This window comes from Pagrus major, chromosome 19, assembly GCF_040436345.1.
Source record: "Pagrus major chromosome 19, Pma_NU_1.0".
In the NCBI taxonomy this organism is placed as follows: domain Eukaryota; kingdom Metazoa; phylum Chordata; class Actinopteri; order Spariformes; family Sparidae; genus Pagrus; species Pagrus major.
Genome location: NC_133233.1, coordinates 18878601 through 18899467, shown reverse-complemented (window position 1 = coordinate 18899467; position 20867 = coordinate 18878601). Strand labels below are relative to the sequence as shown.

Here is a 20867-nt window from a genome sequence, read left to right as displayed (position 1 = left end):
GCTCCAGACTGAGCATTTAAACCACCAACAGTGTGTGTCTCTATAACTCACTTTAAAGATCATAGCTAAATGCCACAAATGAATCATCCTTTTGGCATCTTTGAAGAACCTGTCAGCAGGTTCGAGGGCGGTTTTGCGTGCGTGTTCGTGTGTGTGCACGAATTCAAGCTGTAATATCAGGAATAAGACTGATTCAACTGTATTCACAACCTTCTCTATGTGTTTATTTGGGTATCTTATGCGCAATTATAATAAACATATATTAACAGTAACTTTAATGTTGCAAATGTGTTTTCAACAATAGATAGCAAAGTGAGAGGAAGCTCAAACACTGCAGATTAAATTAATCTTTTTTTCTCCTCTGAATTGATTATTTCAAAGGTGCACTATGTAGTTTTGGGGAAGAATTTCTAATCAGATCTTCATTGACAGAGTTTTTAATGTCTCAACAAACTAAACTGTATTAAAAAGCGGCCCACTTGTCTAACATTGCACTCTAATGATCAAAATCGGTACAACAGAACCAGAAACATCACTTTTTTTAATCCACACGTTCGTGCTTTTAAGAACTGGCGCCTACATTACCCACAATGCAACTTATCCACTGAGTGACATCAATTTAACAGACAACATGCAGCTTCCTCTGGAGCCACAAAAGGCTTTATACTACTTTTTCACATATGCAGTTGTACTCCCCAACACCTGTAAACACACTTTAATGTGTAAAATTGGTGGAGTTACCCTTTAACAGCAAAATCAAGTCAGATCCAGTGTCTATAAAGCATATCTCGCAAAACTGAGAGGTCTTTTAATCTTTATTTCATACACACATTTGAGTCATTTTCCACCACAAGCTCTGTGCAGACTTTTAAATCAATTCTCCTTATACATTTTTAATTGATTGACTTCAAGAGAAGACGTGCATAATTATCAGACACAAACCACGAGCAGTTTTTATGTGATTTTATTTTTACAGACATTTCATCACCAAATCACATTAGTAGCAAGCAGAACCAGTACAGCACTTTACATTTGTTAGATGTAAATATACAGAGACAATCCGATATAAGTGTTTTGCATTTTTGCCGGTGTACAGTTCACTGAGGGAAAGTGATATTTATTGATCAATGCGCTGATAGTAAAGGGAAAGCAGAGGGGAGGATAAAAGCATCAATAGTGCATAAATATGTGTTACTTCTTCATCTCAAGGATTCCACTTCCTGGCCCGCGCCTCTTCGCACTGCAGATGTTACAAAACTGCACCCCAGGAATCTGAAACAGGATGGAGGGGAAAGGTACAGGAATCTCAAGTTAAAATAGAATAAAGCCTGGAGAAAGATGTGATTCATGTACAGCTCAACACCAAAGAGTGACACAGACTATAAGGAAGTGACTTACTGTTCCTGAGGATGGTAAACACTCCTTGTGAAACATGTGTCTGCAGTGAAACACCACCACACTGAAGGGTTTGGCCATGTCTGAAACAAAGGCGTGACGAATGAATAGCTTTCAAATGCAATGACACATTAAAATACTCAGATACAACTATGTAGAAAACCCACCTGAAGGTAATATCGTAGCATGACACGATTCACAAATGTTCTCCTCTGAAAGGAAAACCAGCACATGTATGAGTACACCTCAAAATGACTTCATCTCCACTGTTTCTGCTTCATGAACGCCAAGAAATTAAAGTTCACCCACCATCGACCCGGACTCCTCTCATCTGTGTCCGGTGCATCTTCTGGAGCAGAGAGAGGGAGTCGGCCACCAGGATCTTCTTACATCCTTCCCTCAGAAGAATCTTAGGATTAAGAACACACAAATCAGAATATTTTAATGGTTAAATATATATTTTGAACATTAATATAGCAGCAACTGATTTTATATTCTTCTTCATAAAGATTTTGAGTAAAAAAAAAAGGTAATCTACAATGAACAAGTCTCACCTGTAGATTGTAGTCCTGGAGGATTTTTACTAGTGAATCTCTGAGGTTTGGGATCTCCATGCCCTCTTTAATGCGATGGATGAGCAGGATGGGATCCACATGAGTACCGATGTTATTAAGGAGGCCGGTGATGAACGCTGGGGAGACGATAACAGACAGATAGAAACAACAAAGGAATATGATGAATGTTAAAACATGACAAAGAAAGGCTGAATCATACAGGCAGAAGATTAGAATAATAAATCAATAGGAGGCTGCATCATACGTGGTTTGTCGATAGAGTACGAGATGAGATCCTCCCACAGCTCCGCATCGTCCTGCTCTTTGGCAAACTCTATGGCCTTGTCCACGTCCTCCAGCTCCTCCATGATCATCTGCAGAGCTCTTCTGCAGTTCCCCATCCTGCCTGGGAACAACATTAGCTGGATTAGTTTCCCTTTTATCATTTCAAACACACTTAAAAGTTAGAAAACGGACCTTAACTAACACTTACTGAGCAAGAAGACTGTCTCTTCTACAAAGTTCCTCTGCTGACACACCTCCAGAGCCTGAGAGAAAAAGAGGAGACGACATAAGTCATGTCGTGTAGCCTCTGGAAACTGTAGCAGGATGACAGGTAAGAATCATACCTTTTCGAGCGGGCAGTGCGTGCTATCTCTGAGGAAAGGTAGGAGATTTGGTCGGTCGTATTCGGCGTACAGGCCGATCTGTCTCTCGTGGTATTTCTGGCCTTTGTGGTGGTCCCGCTTGAACAGCTTATGGAGATACTGTGGGGGGAAAGAGAGGAGTCAAATCAGTTCTGAACTCAATTTTGAGAGTTGATGTGATTAAATTTATAAGTCAGCTCAACTCACCACATGCAGAAGCTCCGGCCTGTCTGCTAGTTCCTCCACCACCCTGTCTGTCTGTGAGCACAGAGATGAGAAACAGGATCAGCAGGCAGCAGATCACAGTCTTAATGAAAAGCTGAGAGAAGCCAGGTACACTCACCGATATCTTGTCTTCATTGTCCAGGAGCATGTCAACAGCTTTCTGACAACGCAAATTTATTAAGAACATATTACTCAAACAGAAAAAGATTCAGACACAGTAACACTGCTGCTGAAGACGTACAGTATTCTGATTGAGCCTAGATCTGTTGATTAACTTTTTTAAATGGGTCAAATTAAAAAAGGTTTTCTTTACATCCTCTTTTTTAAAGTCAGACATCACAAAGGATCATAGGAAGGATCATGTGTTTTTGTGAAAAATGAGAAAATGCATGTGAAAAACTACATAAACACGTGGATTCAAAGGTTTTGATTTAGCCATGTGTAGCCATACGTCTTGAAAGTTTACCCAGCAAATCTTGTGTTTCCATCTCTAACAGAAGACATTCTGTGGGGTTTCTTTAACATACTGAATAAGGTCGTCAGTCATTAATGTGTTATTGTAATGCATGATGTTTTGTAATAGAAAAACATTTGCTGTGAGAATTTCAGACAGACATGTTTGATAAATTATGGAAGGGCTGGACCGACTTCATCAACTGATAAAGAACATCAAAGTAAAAGAGCATCAGCCACATTTGTACAATGTACAATGTAAGACGCTTAGTAACTGTAACACAAGAAAGTGTAAACATGACAGGAAGAAGTCTTTGCTTTTACCTCTTTGTCAAAGTCCATGAGGAGAACGATCTTGTCCTCTATGGAGGCGAACAGGTTGTGTTTGTGGATCAGCTGGTAAACATCTTTGTGCCTCAGTCTCAGGTAGATCTCTAAGGCTTTGTCGTACCGCTGGTCGTACGTGTACCTGCATCAAACACCAACAAGTTACATTATAAAAAATTGATTATGTGAACGTTTTTTTCTGTCAGCAGTAATTTTCGAGTCATTACGAGCATTAAGCCTGATTATGTTCGGGCGCTCGACACTTTTGATGTGTGTCGCTCGACAGAAATAACACATTTTCAACAAGATAAAGGGTTTCGCTCAACAGCTCAACAGTTAAAAAAAAAAAAAGTCCACACAAATGCTTAGAAGATGATGCACAAGATGTAGTCATGTAGTTGTAATATTAAAACCTAGAAACTTGTTTCCCTCAATATTAATACAGTTGGTTTTAGGTAATTCCTGTGTCAAGATCACTCACAGTTCAGCCAGCGTGGTGAGCAAAGTTCTGTTGGTTGGGTCCCTCTTCAGGTGGTCGGTGACCGCTTGAACAATCGCCATGTTGTTATAAAGCTCTCCGGGCCATTCACGGATCAGTGTGGCAAAACCCTTCATGGACGGCACAAGTGGGACGAACAATTAGCCAACACTGGATTTTGTCACAGGATGTCAAGGATACTGGTGAAGGACAAAGTACCTCGTAATCAGTTTTGAGAAACTCATGTAAGATCATTTCATAGATGGCCGGTCTGAGACGCAGATCTCCTCTGGGCAAATACTGACTGATGGCCTGAAATCACAGAGAGGTGGAACGATACTGATAAGAGACTGGTACTGAAAAAAATACAAAACTCCTGAACGAGAGCCTCTGACCTACCTTCAACTGTCCGATGGTCTTGAACCTGTACACTTCATTTTCCCACAGTTCCATGTTTTTTCCGAGAACCTTTTGACACTTCCTGAATTAAGAGGAAGAACTTGAATCAATCAGATGAAACATGAAGATCCTCCTTGTTGACTTTGTTAGCAATAGACATGATTGTAGCATACAGTATATAAACTCTACGTCTTTTGTCCTATGAAATTCATCAGCAAGTTTTCCCAATATGACTTATCAAATGGATTAATTTACTCTACATCCTCAGATCTTGTCATACGTACCTCGCAGCACTGTCATAGTCTCCTTTCTCCACTAAGTGATTGATGTAAGCCATCCCAATTTTCTGAACGTCATGTCTCTTGATGTTTTTGAAGCTGATCTCAGCAGCCATCAGGGCCTCCTGTCACAGTACCAGGACACACAGTTAAAACTACATAACTGTAACCTTTTACATTGTCATAAAATCTCAACACAAACCTCATATTTCTTCTTCTCAAGCAGCCAATCGATGTGGTCGTCTTGGTCTCGCTCCTTGGCCACGACGATATCTTTGGGACTGATGATGTAGAAGAGCGACTCGCCCTCAGAATGCTCTGTTAATGAAAATACATTTATGCCTCTGCGTACGGCGCATTACAGCTGACATTTGATAAGTCGATGCATAATGAAATCAGAGCTCAGTAAAAGGCTGCGTGACATTTCTCCCGGGGCTGTTTTTATAGTCTCACCGAGCCGGTAGTCTCTGCACTCGTTGTCTTGGAAGTTGCGCACTGTCAGCGCGTCTGAAGAGATCTCCTCGCAGCTCTCAGGGAGAGGCTGGATGATGTCTAGACGGGGCCGCGCACGAAACTCCTCGTCCTGCACACACACAAACACACACACAATGAATAAAAGCTTTATATTAGGGTACAAATTAACCATTAACTTTTTAATCATTAAGCATATTAGTAGCATACAAGCTCATTATTAGTCATTACAAAGCTCTTATTAATGCCTTATTCTGTATGACAATATTCTACAACTACTATGCCACTTATTAAGAGATTTCCTTCACTAACCTAAGAACCTAATAGAAATTGTTTTGCATGAATTACAAGCTGATCATGCTTTGCTCATCCTCTCTTAATACCACTTCATAAATATGGTCTATTCTTGTGTTACAAAGCGTTAATAATGCCCAAAGAAAGTATTTTCTTACGCAGAATATGCTCCTCATATTAAAGTGAGGTCTTGTTCATACCTAATTCACTAGTTAAAGGTGTCTGGCCCATACTGAGCAAAGCACATTAAGATAATTATTACATAATTCATGTGCTACAACTTTCTTACTTATTATCCATAAGAAATAATTAGGAGATTATTGAGGGAAACTCTTAGTTAATGATCTATAGAATATCTAAGGAAGAGCTAATATGCTACTAATGGGCATGCTCATATTTGCACCTTTAATGTACATGCAAACAAAGTCTTCATTACCATGTGATCAGAGTTCTCCTTCACAAAGTACAGGGTGACCAGCTGATCTGCAAGTGGCGCCAGACCACTGATGAAGAACTCGGTCTCAAATGCAGACACTGAAACAGAAACAGAACAACAGAGGCTCAAAGTTACTACAAATACATATTATTGAGAGCATTTAATCCATCTGTAAGTTGGGAGTGGTAGCAAAGTGGTAACATCCAAATATTCCATATATCTGTTGTTGCATCTTCAAACTATCAGCCTTTTTTTTTGCCTGCAATGACACGGCTACAATTTAGACTTCACACAGCCAGACAGTGAGGTCCTCTTCTACTGTACTGACCTATTTACTGTTGGTAAAATGTCATCCTTCCTGATTCATCACACTTTTATCATATAACTAACCTTGATTTGAGTAAATCTGGCCCACACTCGTTTTATTTTTTATTTCTTTTTCTAAGCCTGTCTCATCTAGTTTTGTTCTTGCTTTATTTTGTATTTCATGTCACTACTGTGGATGCATGTTTTTGCCTTTATGTTGAAAACTGTTTTTTATAGTGCTTGATTTTACCCTTGCTTTTATGTTATTACATGTTATTACATGAATACAAGGTTTTTCTAGCATTTAATAGCCAAAACAAATCTGCTGAATAAGTGAAAATTGTCTAAAAACAAGTGCAATGTATCTCTGAAATACTACTTTCTACTTAGTTGTGTGAAATGAGATATTTTGACTTGAAAATTGAGAAATAAACTTCATGAGATACTGAGTTTTTGCAGGTTGTGCAGTGTATTTTATACCTATTTCCACATAACGGCTGGGCAGATCTCTCATTTCAGTGGGGTTTCGCTCTTTCACAACACAAATCTGAGGAGAAATAAGAACAGAGAGTCTGAAAAGCTGTAATAGTGTCTGTAATGACTGATGAATTGAAATAGTGAAGCAGCAAACCTTAATGGACGTCCCCCAGCCAACAATGAGAGTGGCGTTGTCTTTCCAACACAGGCTGCAGGGGTACATGTCCGGCCTCAGACTGACATTGTCCCGCAGCACGTTTGTGATCCGCTGTTTTGTACCGATGTCGTAGATTTTAACTCCCTGTGAAAGAAACAAAACTTCAGCACAATCACATTTAACACTGTACTCTTTAATTGTGGTCTGAGACTGATCACTCACCACATTGTTGGACCAGGCGATGAGATTAGCTCTCCACTGGATGTTAGTGATTGAGCCCTCGCCTTCATGGAGAACAGACGTCTTCCAGCGGTTCAACCAGTTTCTTTCATACAGAAGAAGCTTTGGGAAAGAAAACAGAACATATTTATCTGAAATGAACAACTACTTGGGAGTGCAGCTGTGCAGCCCGGCCAACAGAGGGCAGTAGATGAACAGCACATCACACAGGAGCAGCCAGGCAAGGGCTGCGTCTGGCAAAAGGGCGAAACAGCCTTATAGATTTAACTGAAACTGAGTGGAACTTTCTCTTCACGCTGCAGATAATGAGGTAAAACTTGATTTTAGTCCTTATATGAAGACTTTAATTCCACTTCAGAGCATTAAGGCACAAAGACAATGAAGACAGATTGTTCATTAGACTCCATCTGAGTGAGAAAGCTTCACATTCAGTGGTGAGAGAAGTAATTTTACAGTTTCACATGGTCGACATATTTTGCAAGTAGGAGATGGTGTGAAAGCCATAAAGAGAGGGTTGAAAACTTGATGCATCACAAGCTTGATTTAATACATCCTTCTTACTCTCATCATAATGACTACACACCATTTACTGTAGTCACTGTGGGTGTTGCAATGTATAGAAACAAGTTAGGGCTGCAACTAATGAGTTTTTTTATTAATCGATTAATTTGATGATTATTTTCACAATTAATCTATAGATCGTTAAGTCTATACATGAGGTCGGTCAAAAAATTGAGGAAAATATCCAAAGTGACGCCTTCTAATTGTTTCAAAACCCAAAGACTCATAAATGACAAGGAAAAGCAACAAATCTTCACATTTAAGAAGCTGGAACCAACAAATGTTTGACACTCTTGCTTAAAAAAATGACTGAAACGATTAATCATTGACCAAAATACTTGGCAACTAATTATCTTTCAATTGAATAATTGTTGCCGCTCTAAAACAAGTCATTTAGGGATGCACGATATGGATTTTTTTCAGCCCATGCCGATAACCGATAATTACCTGCTTTCTCATTGCCGATACCAATAATTTTAAAAAGAAGTTGACAACTTGTAGTATTTGCACACATGAGGCTGAGAAAAGAAAAGCCTAGATGTAGTAAGCAAGTAAGTTTTTCCTTCCTCCCTGAACATTTTTAGCAAATTTCAATCACGTTGTTTTCCTCTGAAACCGTAAAAAAAAAGTCCCTGCCAACACCATATTTGGATCTGTGCAAACAGCCACCTATTGTATCAGTAGATACAAATGTCAGATGTAAATGCTGCTCTTGTTAAGTCAATCAAAACAATATCGCTATATATAGTTCATCCCTAAAGTATTCAGATATATGTTTTGATGCTATGTATATTCACTGTCTTGTATTCTCACAGAGGTGTGGAGGCTCAGTGAGAGATTTCTAACCAGAATGCAATGTGGCATCGCGGCATCCACTGGACTGTTTTTCTAAATCACAGTTTAATGTTCAGGCCTTGTATTGTACACGGCGTAGAGGACAAAGCCTGTCAATCACATTCCCTGCATTGTTGCTGTCCTTACTATACAAACTGATACAAAAAAGCACCCAAAAAAGTGAATAATATTACCAAGGATGCCGAGAGAAGGTTGTATAGGCTCTTTAATTCAGCAGTTGGGCTATGTTAATAAACAGTTTGCTCGACAAAGAGATGATATGACAAAAGAACTGTGGAGACAAAATTGAATTTCCTTTGACAGGATGTGGCTCCCGTTGAGGCTTATTGATTTTCATCATAGGCACATTGTGGAGGCCTTCACAACTTGGAACTGAGAGGAATCAGCGGCAATTGAAAGAAAATGGCAAAGTAACACTAACAATGGGGTTTCATAAAAAAGTTGTTTTTCCTCACCCCGTTGTATAAATGTCAGTATACTTTATTTATGGATGGTTTTGCAACAACGCTGCTTCCGGGCAGTTTATAGTTGTGTACAGTAATTGGCGTGTGGTAATAGGTGGGTGGCTTTACTTCCAAAAACACAAAATGACTAATCTAATGTCTAACTTTTCACCTTCCGCGGTGACATACTTCCCAGGAAAGGGATCACTGTGTATGCCCGGAAATCCAAAGAATATGTACCCTCTTTATAATGACATCTACTTGCCGTGCTTGTGAAGCATTGCCTTTCAAACACTGTTGAGCGAACAGCACTTTGTGAAAATGGGCAGCTCTCCCGAGAGCACTCCAGCGAAAGAGACAGGAAAGTAAAGAGCCTTTCACACCAGACAAAGGCCTGTGCGTTGCCTTCAGCCCAGCCAAAGTGAGCAGATTCACAGGATTAGGTTTCACCCGGACACAATCAGGATGAATTATTGTGGCAGGAAAATTATAAAAACTTGACATAAGGACTGCAGAAGTAAAAAAAAAAACAACCTACGACTCAAACCTACCTTGTTGCCCCCGGTGACAAACTGTTTGTAGTTTGATCTGGTGAACTGAGGGTGTAACGCCACTACCTGCAAAACAATCAGACGGTCAGATTAGACCATTTAGGGACTCAAAATTTGATTTTTCGTGATGCAATAGTTACAGATACATGCTAAGACACTTAAAGGAACAGTTCACCCAAACCAACCAAACTTGACGTGACTTTCCATTGAGGGTGAGCAGATACCAACTGGATTTACATTGTTCGGTGAACTGTTCCTTTAAGTTTTCGGAAAATTTGACATCAACTTACTTTGATGGGACAGTCAAAGTTTTCATGGAAGCCCTCTCTTGTATAGAGGCCAAACACTTGAACCTGGAACAGAGATCAGACATCAGGAGCGACAAGCAAAAGGTGAATAACTCAAAATTTCTCCTTTAATTGCTGCCTCTGCAACTATCCGAGGCCAGCGGGGGGAATTGTGGTGAGAAAAGACTTTGATTGGCTCACTACGTCTCCGCTGGGTCACCAATTAGTGGACAAGTTGATTCTCTGAACCCTGCAGGGTTTAGAAACAGGAGTCCTCAGTTGGCTACAGCAAACCCTAATGTACCATTAGAGTTCACGACACCCAGTTTCTGTTCAACTGAGGCCCAAAAAGAAGCCATTTTTTTAAAAGTAGGGGAATAATATAAAACTCTGATGCAATCTCCTTTTTGGAACCGCACCAGCGATTAAGGATTAAGTTAGATTTTCAAAGGATTAACAGCCAACTGAATTGGTTGAGGGCAAACAATCGCTGCAGCATTGATTTTAATTGTCTGCTCCACTTTTTGCGCGACAAGATCTTGTTTTTTGCCACCAGAGTGCTGGAAGCAGGGGGGAGGGTTGATATCAGAGAGCATATCTTGACTGCGAAATCCATGAAGGATGGTGGTAATGATGAGAAGAGACAAGATAACAGCAAGGTGGAGAACATGGAGAGGGGTATCCATAGACGGATGATGGCTGACTGACAGCTCGACGGATCTGAGTGCACGCCTTTACCCCTACTCTTCAAAACTGGTACAAGCTTTTTATAAATTCCCGCATCATGAAAAAAATATGGGTTTATGTGTAGATATGGGGACGATAAAACTTCAGGTTAATGCTCCGACTGTGGGGAGAACTGCCTTCTAAAAATTCACTACCAAACACTTCAAGTTCCACATCATTAGTATAAAGTTGATAAGATGAGTTTTATATGAATCAGAAGATGAATTATGTAAGATGAAAAACACTGATTGGTGATTTTTTTTTTTTTTTGCTGCAGGCCATCAGTAACCAGTGCTGATGAGCAGAGATATCTCACCTTCCCATCCTCGGAGCAGATGCCCACATTCTCCCCACTTTCATCCAGACTGATCTGGTTGATCTTCACTGAACTCTGCAGAGACACAATATCGAGGCATCTTTTTTTAGACACGGGCCAATATCTTTGTGGCCGGCAAAATGTTGCCTGCTGACATTTTACCCCACTAAGTGAAATGCCAGAAAAAACGAAAGGCAAAAAAAAAAAATTTGAGTATGTAATGGGTGCATATGTGTCGATGCATAGAGCCTGGCATTAAAACTGTGAAGGTTAGAGGGTGTCAATTCACTGCTGATGCTTTCATGACACTAAAAGGATCAACTGAAATGGCATAAATTATAGCAAATGTTACTTAAAAACCATCCCTAAAGGCTTGACTGTGCCTCTGTGTAGACTGAAAGAGAAAGAGTTTTTTGCTTATCATGAATTCATTCAGTGCATAAGATTCACCTGGGTATTTGATGCACATATTAAAGGGTCCAGTCTAGCAGCCTTGTCTCATCCTTCCCTACAGTGGTTGCTAAAAATATGAAAAGGCCTCCTTAGGACAAGCGTTTGGTTTGTCTGTTCAGGGCTACTGTAAAAACATGGCGGACTCCATGTAATAGGAGAGTTATTATGGATCCCACTGGACTTCATATTAGACCTGCCCTACTCAGCCTCTGGTCTGCTTGCGTCTCTCGTTTTTGTATGACCAAAGCCCTGGAGGGGCCTTGGTGGCCCTGGTACTCCATGCTAATAACATCCATTATGTTTTTCAACAGGACAAGACAAGAAAAGCTGTAAAGTTCTACTGATCTCCTGCCTTCTATCCGTCGAAAAAAACTGAATAAATCTGACAGAGATTTTTGTCAGCCTGCAGCAAATGGTGAACGATTGTTGCCCCAGTAAAGGCACCGATCACTTTGGCAGTTGCAACGGCAGGCACCCTGTTCCTGGTGTTGTTAGGTAGAGGGCCACTCTATCTAACAACACCAGTGACAATCTTCAAGCGAAGAGCAGCTCTTTAGAATAAGAGACCCTGAGAGGAGCAGCAGAAGAGGTTGGTGTGTTAACTCGGGAAACTACAGCTCATTAACAGCCATATTGTAACCGCAAGATAAACAGAAACAAGCAGAGCTACTGTTTGAGGTAACAGTTTGAGTCATGCATAGAGAATGCAACCAATGGAGCCAACCTAACACAGGTGGAGTAGGACGGGTCTTAGAAGAAGTCTGGTGGGGTCCATAATAACGCGTAAGAAGACCAGTTCCCTCTGTAGATATAAACAACTCATTCTAAGGTGATGAAAACACAATGATTGTTAGTTTTCGATGATTATACACTAATGAAAGCATAATTATGAATGTTATTTTCCATTTCTGCGAATAGATCCTCCTAAATCTTACAATCTTTCTGCTTTTCAGTGAATTCTGACTTATTCATTTTGAGACGTCACAAATTCATGAGTCAGAGTTCAACGGTGTCTCTATTATTCATGGAAACACCTTCATAGTTTCTTTCAAGCAACAAGTGATAACTGTCACTAAGTTTAGGTGAGTTGCACTTGAATCAGTGTTTAAATATTGTTCAGAACTCATTCCCTCCAGGTCATGTGAGCAGAAATGTATGTTGGAAACAGTGGGACTAAATCAGATATGCAAGATTAAAACATGTAAAATTTAAAATTGACAAAATCAACTCCCCTAATCATTAAATGGTATAGGTAGAGTGCATACATACGTCACATAATTATTAATATTAGCAAAGCTAAAATGAATACAATGTAACAGGAGCACTACACAGTTTCATAATTATAATTGAAAGGACTTTAATGTACTCACAATTTCAAACTTCTGAGTTACATTTCCTTGGATGTCCAGCAGGAAGACCTTTCCAAAATGAGTACCTAGGGCAAGAAACTGAAAAGGGACAAATGTAATGTAAATTAAACCAGAAGCCACCTGAAACAAATTCAAGATTTTGGAAAAAATCTTGTGCTGATGAAGGCTGTGGAAGAGGATAAAAAAAAATACTTTGTGGAGCTGGAGCGACATGGGCAGAGTGGGGATTGGGTGGGCTTGGAGGCAAAACTGTGAAATTGCAGAGGGTGGAAAAGCCCTATTTATTAAAGCATACAGTGTGAAATGGCATTTTTTTCCTCAAATTAAAATGCTTAAGCATAATAAATGCACTGTACATCTGACTTCTTCCCATGCTCCTCATGCAACCCAATCACCTCCCTGCCCAGCACAGAGCCATTATTTCTCCTGAGCAGCAACTGGTTTCTGTGTTTTGTGCTCCAACAAAAGTGCATGTATGTGTGTGTGTGTGTGTGTGTGTGTGTGTGTGTGTGTGTGTGTGTGTGTGTGTGTGTGTGTGTGCGTGTGTGTGTACGTGAGTCCACTGGGACAAAAAAATTATAGAAACCGGGGGCTTTTGGCATTAGATTAAGTGTGTGTTCTTCCACCCCAGCCCCTGCTCCATGCCCTCCTCCTAATCCCCCTCCCTTCTAGACCAGCATGTGGATGTGCGGCGAGCCCACCATGCTTCAGTGCAGTCTATAATGAAATGCTTATATTTACAGGCACAGCTGAGCATGTCAGACAGAGCCCCTGCAATCTCCCCAAATAAAATAACCAAAAATAAATAAATAAAGGGTTCAACCTTGTGAGGCGGAGCGACTTTTAAAGGGATTTATCAGAATGGAATTGTTCAAATGAAATTCCGATTCAGACACTTAAAATATGAGGCAACATAAGGCAATATGTGCTGTCGGTGGCTTTAAGGTTGTGGGAGTTTGCCGCGGGAGTGGGGGCTGGTGTGACCACACAGGTAGCTGGATGGCAGAAGGTAACACAAGCACAGAAATCCCAGGAAGAAAGACAGTCAGATCAAATTTATGGTTTCAGCAAAGAAATGTCTCTCGCTGTGGCACAGTTGCTATTTTGAGGTAAAAAAAAAAAAAATAAAGGGGGGGACCAAATCCTCAAAGTAAAGATAAATAAATGAAAATCAATAGCGGTTAATAAAACATCAGGTGAGGAGACATAACTGGTCGTGACTTTTTGGTCTGCTCAGGCGTGCATGTGTGCTGCTGGTGCCACAACGATTAACCATCTCTGCGAGAGTGGCCCTCTTAAAAATATCAACATTCGACAAACAGAGGAGAGGGGCGAAAAAATATGTAAGAGTGGGAATAAAAGGAGGAGAGGACAATGGCGTCTGGTGTCTTTTGATGTGCCTCCCTGAGAGGAAAAGCAAGGGAAAGGTGAGAAGAGAATGGGCTGCCTTTATGGATTGAACAGAGGGGATGAAAACCAACTTTGAAGAGGACATCTCTCAAATGTGTACATAAAAAAATGTGAAATCTGTACTTGAGACTGAAATGCCCTTGTGGGTGGTGGATTATGACCTCTACCTTGTCATGGACAGTCATGCAGCTCGCTGCATCCTTCTGGAGGATTTCTGTCACCCCATTGGAGAGCCTCTCATACTTCAGCTTGGGCTCCTCCTCGCTGTCCTCCTCCTGGTCGAGAAAGTAGAGCTCTCACTAGAACATTTTCTTAAAAGGTATTCATTACAACCTCTCACAGACGCTATCGTTCACAATGTTCTTTGAGAGCCATTGAACAAAAACCCTTCACACAGTAAACTGTAATATACAAAATGTCCACCTCAAGTACAAGAAGTTTGGAAATCGGACCAGTAGATAAGCTGCAGTGGCTGCAACACAATCCTTTGGAGTAACTGTGCCCCCAAAAAGTGCCACTGACAGACTGAGGTTGTTATTCTAAGAGTCTAACAACATTATGGAAACGACTCTTACTGAGACAGACCTTTTTGTTTGGTAACCAGAAACACAAGTCTCATTCAGGGAGAAGTCTCGCTCTGAAATCTTGCCAGAGGTGAGTTGTTGTTGCCTCATTGTCAGCTAAATTACCTAAATATTCAGCCATGACACTGGAAATATATTCTTGCTGGCAGTTCCTCTAGGTTAACTCCAAACTCCTCTCGCCAACCCTGACTCATGTTCCCACTGTCGTCAACAACTCACCTCTCGCAAGATTTTAGAGTGAGACTTGTGTTGGAGGTTGTGTCTGATTACAAAAAGGATCTTATTATTTAACAAAAAGGGTATTTCTCTGTCGGAAGTGTTTCTGTAATGTTGTCAGACACTTGCCAGTGCCAAAAACAAGCACTGGATTTAACTTTGATAGTTGAAGTTGCCCCAAAGGATTACATTGCAGCTGTGTCATGGCGGCCAGCTGAGACAATCTACTGGACTGATTCCAAAACTTTTTGGTAAGTATGAATCATTTACACACCAAAACATTTAAAATGTAGGGCCCAGGTTTAAAAACATTGGAATTCCCCTCTATGACCTGTTTTCTGCCTTCAATATTTTTAACAACTTAGAAGTTGCAATTCAATTTAAAGGTAACCTGTGGAGTATTTGACCACTAGTGGCACTATGGGGCAATGTTTTCAGGTGTGGGTCCCTGCTTTGATGTTTTGTGTACGAGGACTCATCATGCAGGTGGAGCGATTTACACTCTACACTATTAGGAGTTGGTGACGGTAACAAACCAAAAGACGTAGTCAATGGCAGGGAAGAAGAAGGGCTAGGTAGTAAACAGTCCATCATACTTGAAATAAGTAAATACATAAGAAGGTCAAAATGGAAATAAATAAATTACATTTAAAAAAATCAATACCCGAACATTAGTAACAATATTTTGCTTAGTATTATAAATTTAGCAACTATGACACACCACTCTTATATCATCACAATGCAATAGCAGCTGATGAACAAGTTTTCATCCAGCCTTAAATGGTTATATATTTCAAGGTTCTGTTGCTCACAGTTAGTCTCTTCTTGAAAGGGTGAAATCACATGAGGCTTTTTTCTGTTTTTTATTGCAATCTATTTATTTTTTTAAATAGATTTAGGCAAAACCAGATTGTTAGGCCACATTTGTCTTCATTTTACTTGATCAAGAAAAAAAAGATACTATAGGGCTGCAACTAACAATTATTTTCATTTTAGATCAATTTGCTGATGCTCTCCTTGATTACTCATTTGGTCTATTAAGTGTCAGTAAATAGTAAAAATAGAAAATAAAACTCTTGATAACATCTAGGAATCCAGTATGAACAAACTATATATATATATATATATATATATATATATATAAACTATATTTTAAAACCCAGATACATTTACTTTACTATCATACATGACAAAGAAAAGTATTTCAGAAATGGTCAAATGAAATGAACAAATTATCAAAATAGTTGCCGAATAATTTTCCTGACCATTAACTAATTGTTTCAGCTCTATGGACATTTATATAAGCAGGATACATATATAAAATAAGATAATAAAGAGGACGTCCTTCATAGTCCTCAGAAGAATTGCTTCAACAATCTGCAGCAAAAAGTAATATATAACTAACACATTTAGGGAGGCTGTTTTACATCCAAAATTGTCACTGCCACAGTGTCACTGAGCAAGACTCCCTGCAGGAAAACACTAATGGACAATTTTACATGTATTCTGCCTCTTGAAAGAAACACATTTGTCTTGCTTGTGTGTATCAGGAGATTTATGCAAAAAGACAAATTTCTATTACCTTGCATGAAATACAGCATAAAGTTATTTTTTCATGAGACTGTTCATCCCCAGTGACAAACATGAATTTAGTCATTTCATAAAGCAAACTTAAGGTATTCTACTGTGTTACACTTTCCAGCGTGAGCCAACATTTGCGGCCAGTCACAGCCTGAATATTACTCATAATTCAGTTTATAACCAATGCTGCACAGTCTGTGGCTGCCCAGAGGGTGCATCAACTCAAAACATTGTCTGCCATTATGTGCTACTGGGTTGGAGGTGGGGGACAATAGCGTGGAAAAAATGTTATTTTCAAAAACAATCCTTTCCCACTCAACAACGCCATATCTAGGCTATTTCCTGTGTATTCTGGTTGTGAGATTTCTGATGCGGGGGCATTTGTCACGGGTTTCAAAGGTGTATCAAACAACAAAGGCAAACTTCATCCCCAGAGAGAAACTACCCATTTTCAAACTTTCCCATCTCTTCTAAGTTGCCTTTTGTTTTGTCAACTACTGACTATGTCTTTGTGTTGTAACCATTTTCGCCATATTCATTGTCTGTTGGCGGTTAAGATTTAACAGGCTGGACCAAGCCTTCCGTCTACAACAAGGATAACACACGCTTTCAAATACACACTGAAGACTACACTAGTCACAAATCTATATTTAGGATGAGAAGGAAGGGCATGTTCTCTTCAATATTTAGAAAATAATGAATAATCCTGCCACATAACCTCCACTTCTTTCAGTCTCAAACACATGTGCAGAACGATGGGTTACAAATAATCAGAAAAACCTGAATAAATGAGTAGAGAAACTCGACAAATGCAGGTGCTTTTGCACTGAATGGTTCGGTGAAAGTAGTGTGAATCCTATGCTTTGGCATTATCAGTCACCTGAAATCAGCCTGGATAAAGACTCGGATAAAAGCGCTCTCCTTAAAACAGTTTTTTCACACTTTGTTGTTTTTTCTTTAAATTTGCCACCCATCTTTTGTAATTATTAGCACCAGAATTATTAGACAAAGGCACATTTTGTTCCCAAATCTCTTATAACATGCACTTTACTACTGACCTGGCCTGTTTTTGCCATATTATTTGCCTTTTTGCGGTTAATATACAACAGGCTGAACCGTTCCTTGTGTCCATAGAGGAAGGGTACACTAGTTACAAATAACAAAAGCACATTAAGGTTAAACCATAGACTGTATAAAGAAGTTAACAGAGCCACCATGATGTCACCCCATTGGTTTGTGGACTAGCGTTTTAAAGCCTTGAGTTTGGCAATATGGCCGTCACCATTTTGTTTTTTAGGGAGCTAGGGTGGAGCTGAGGACTATATCCTGATTGGATCTGAGAACCCGAGGATATACCGTGGCAGCAACTTGTTAATCACAATGTAGCCTTTCCTGAAAACATACCCTGCTTTATTGTCTATTTTACTCTAATTGGGACCATAAATTACAAAATGAACATCATGCAGTATTGAAGAAGACTTGAAACCAGTGATTGAGACCATAACCTCATAAGGAAACTGTGGTAATAAATCAAGTGAGAAGTAGGGTCATTTTCTCATAAGCTTACATAAATTCATCTTTTTGAAACCAGTCGAGTCGCCCCCTGCTGGCCCCCAGCACTGTGCCCCCCTTACAAGCATGTCAGTACAGGAATGACAACGTAAAAGAATAAAATCTACTGCAATTACAGGACGAGGTGGCTTGCAGAAATTTTGTTCTTTCATTGATGCTATTCTGGTTAGCTAAAGTTAATGATTTTTGGTGGAGAACTCGGCAGGTTAATGTGGAAGGGAGACGGAAAGCCACCACTGAAAAAATGGTTGAGGACGTTTCAGGGCATAGCAAGACAAGTGAAGTTTATTTATAAAGCACCATTCAGACGCAAGGCAATTCAAAGAGCTTTAGAAAAAAAATACATACAGATGAATTCGACAATACAACAGGTTTATGAGCTTTCCTCCTCGGGCCCACAATCATATGCTGGCTCCCAAAATTGGACTTTAATCATCAAAACTTTGGTAGTATAACTGTTATATTACAGCAACAGTGCTGACCAGTATTGGACATAATCTCAGACAACAATTCCCCTTTAGAAAACTGAACTCTATCCACTTGAAATATTGTAAATTTAGTGAATAATAGAATTGGATTGTCATGACTTTGTCAAGTAAATCTAATTATTTAGCTTCAGTGCTTAAGCGAGTAAGAAGACGTGCAATAAGTCTGTAACTGTATTATCATCATGTGTCATCTGTTGCCAAAGGGTTGAGCCACTGTACTGAAACAAAACCTTTTCCCTTCAGAACAAAACAATCAAAACAAGACCGAGCAAAACCACTCAGAACCAGTCTTATTACTGTATTATGTCATTATGTCAAATCAGTCCAGCCTGGCCAAAATACAAAGGTAGTGAAGAGCATGCCTCTGACTTTCAAGACAAATTGCGTTCCTGTTCATTTCTTCTGTGAGTAGCAGAGTGTAGAGCACAAACTGCCTATATCCAGCGAGGCTGCCATCAACCAGGGAACAACGGCACCAGGCAGGCCACATTATACTGCAGCATTCTAAGTAAATAATCAGCTGCTTGCAGCCACTTGAAGGAGACACAATCTCACAGTCCCTATTGCTTGTTTCCCTGTGAGTGTTTGGGTCCTATACTACTAAACACACTTTGCACAGACAGAAAACAGGATGTAGGAAACCCTTCTATTTACAAGCCTAGAATTTTCCCCTTTTCCTTTTGCCCAATCTTAACTGTTTTCTTCTGAGAGGTGCAAGCGTCCGCTGCAGCCTTTCCCTGATATTTCATTCTATTCTCAGCTTCCTATAAAGACAAATTCCTTCCTTCCTGCCAGGCTGATGTGTAAAGCTATATTTTATTTAGCCTACTTGTGATTCTCGGAAGCACAGGTCTACTGTAACATGCCGAAGCTCAGTCATGATATTGATGGATCTGGAGAGCTATCTGTAATTCATGAGTGTTTGACACCTCTCAAACCTGACAAAGATCCTTCTGGGATCAAGCTGGGTTGATAAAGGCTAGCTATGTATTAGAGTCCTTTCAGTAGGCAGCAAGCTTGATTTGAGTTCAAAAATCACCCATGCTTGACAGAAGTATTCACACCCCTGTCATCGACAATATGTTGCTGTCGATGCATTTTTAAAATCGCCATACTGGTGCAACCGCATGACAGTTTTAGGTGTAATTTTTCTCCCTGACTCTATTGTTTTTATATAAACTTCCTCCCACTTTTTGTCTTAGTGTAGGAGAAAGAGAGAGAAGCACAAAGTGGTGTTTATGGGTTTCTTACCTCAGACTCATCTGTGAATTCCTCACTTGGTTTTCTTCCCTGAATTAAGACATTTTGAATGCATAATCTGTCATTAGCAGCAAAACATACATCTTCCACATTTAAAGCTTGGGTGCACTGGAATATAATTCAACTCACATACAGATTATTAATGTCTTCATTACAAAAAGGCAACAGACATCAAATCAATGTTAAGCTACTGTCACATGACAAATTCACGCTTTCCACGCCACATAAACTGTTAAATGAGAAGCTAAATCAAATCAAATAGCAGCTGAAAGTGTCACCGACCACAGTTCTGTTAATTTTGATGCACACACGTATAAAACATCAACATTAGCAAGCTAACGTTAGCCAGCAGTGCTTACCTGCTCCTCCACTTCCGCCATTGTTATTAGCTGTATCCGAACAGAGTAACCGTAAATCTTAATATCTCAATACGCGTTCAGAAGATACATTTTAAAGGTCCGCAACAGCGCAACTAGGTTTGCTTCATCTTATAAAATATCCACAAGACAACAAAGTCATGTTTGTTGTCGAAGCCTGCTCGCTGTCATGAGTAAAATCACATGACTGACACAAAGCCGTGATGCACCTTGGGTATTGGAGTCTTTGCGGCAGAGAGACGACACCAACCGTCGAAAGGAGGAGGCGAGGTGACACTAATTAAAGACAAAGAACAGGTGAGAGTTAAATGTATTTTTCACATTTTTGGTATTCATACTTGTGAATAGCTTTGCCGTCTTTTAGACTACTTTTTGGTCGGTTTTAGCCTTGTTTTTTTGTTCACTTCTGTTGATATTTGAGACGTTAACTAGCAAGTTTCTGGAAAGGTTTTACCATCAAGCTAGCTTTGGGGAAAAAGCTCACGGTCTTAAATTTATAAAGTCTTAAACTGCGCCAAGAACTGGTAGGATACTCTCTAAACCACAAATCATATACTCACAGAGTTTTTATTACACCAACTTTAACAATTTGAACAGGTGCCAATCCAATTAATTAATGCTGGACAATTAGCTAGTCCTCCAATCTTTCCTCAAGTTGATGGCGGATGTGATGGAAGAAG

The 20867-nt window shown here is 39.8% G+C and overlaps 1 protein-coding gene across 1 annotated transcript; it reads right to left on the bottom strand.

Moving 5' to 3' along the window:
- Nucleotides 1–948: 948 nt before the first annotated feature.
- vps41 (VPS41 subunit of HOPS complex) lies at nucleotides 949–20376 on the bottom strand. Its single transcript, XM_073488550.1, has 28 exons — nucleotides 20170–20376; nucleotides 19802–19840; nucleotides 14277–14384; nucleotides 12700–12777; nucleotides 10877–10951; nucleotides 9838–9900; nucleotides 9548–9613; nucleotides 7120–7239; nucleotides 6895–7041; nucleotides 6744–6810; nucleotides 5958–6055; nucleotides 5210–5339; nucleotides 4959–5074; nucleotides 4763–4881; nucleotides 4479–4560; nucleotides 4299–4391; nucleotides 4083–4210; nucleotides 3599–3743; nucleotides 2940–2981; nucleotides 2804–2854; nucleotides 2579–2716; nucleotides 2443–2497; nucleotides 2215–2355; nucleotides 1950–2086; nucleotides 1705–1804; nucleotides 1563–1607; nucleotides 1399–1478; nucleotides 949–1272 (listed from the first exon to the last, which is right to left on the bottom strand). Exons 1-28 carry the CDS (start codon nucleotides 20188–20190, stop codon nucleotides 1192–1194), a joined length of 2565 nt encoding a protein of 854 aa, XP_073344651.1. The 5' UTR covers nucleotides 20191–20376; the 3' UTR covers nucleotides 949–1191.
- Between the last annotated feature and the right edge of the window lie 491 nt (nucleotides 20377–20867).

Bases quoted from the DNA above. Each gene is read 5' to 3' on its own strand.
- vps41 (XM_073488550.1), bottom strand. From the start codon at position 20,190: ATGGCGGAAGTGGAGGAGCAG. The intron at 2,356-2,442 runs GTAAGTGTTAGT...TGTTGTTCCCAG, and splicing joins AGAGACAGTCTTCTTGCTCA to GCAGGATGGGGAACTGCAGA. The intron at 1,273-1,398 runs GTAAGTCACTTC...ATCCTGTTTCAG, and splicing joins GTTTACCATCCTCAGGAACA to ATTCCTGGGGTGCAGTTTTG.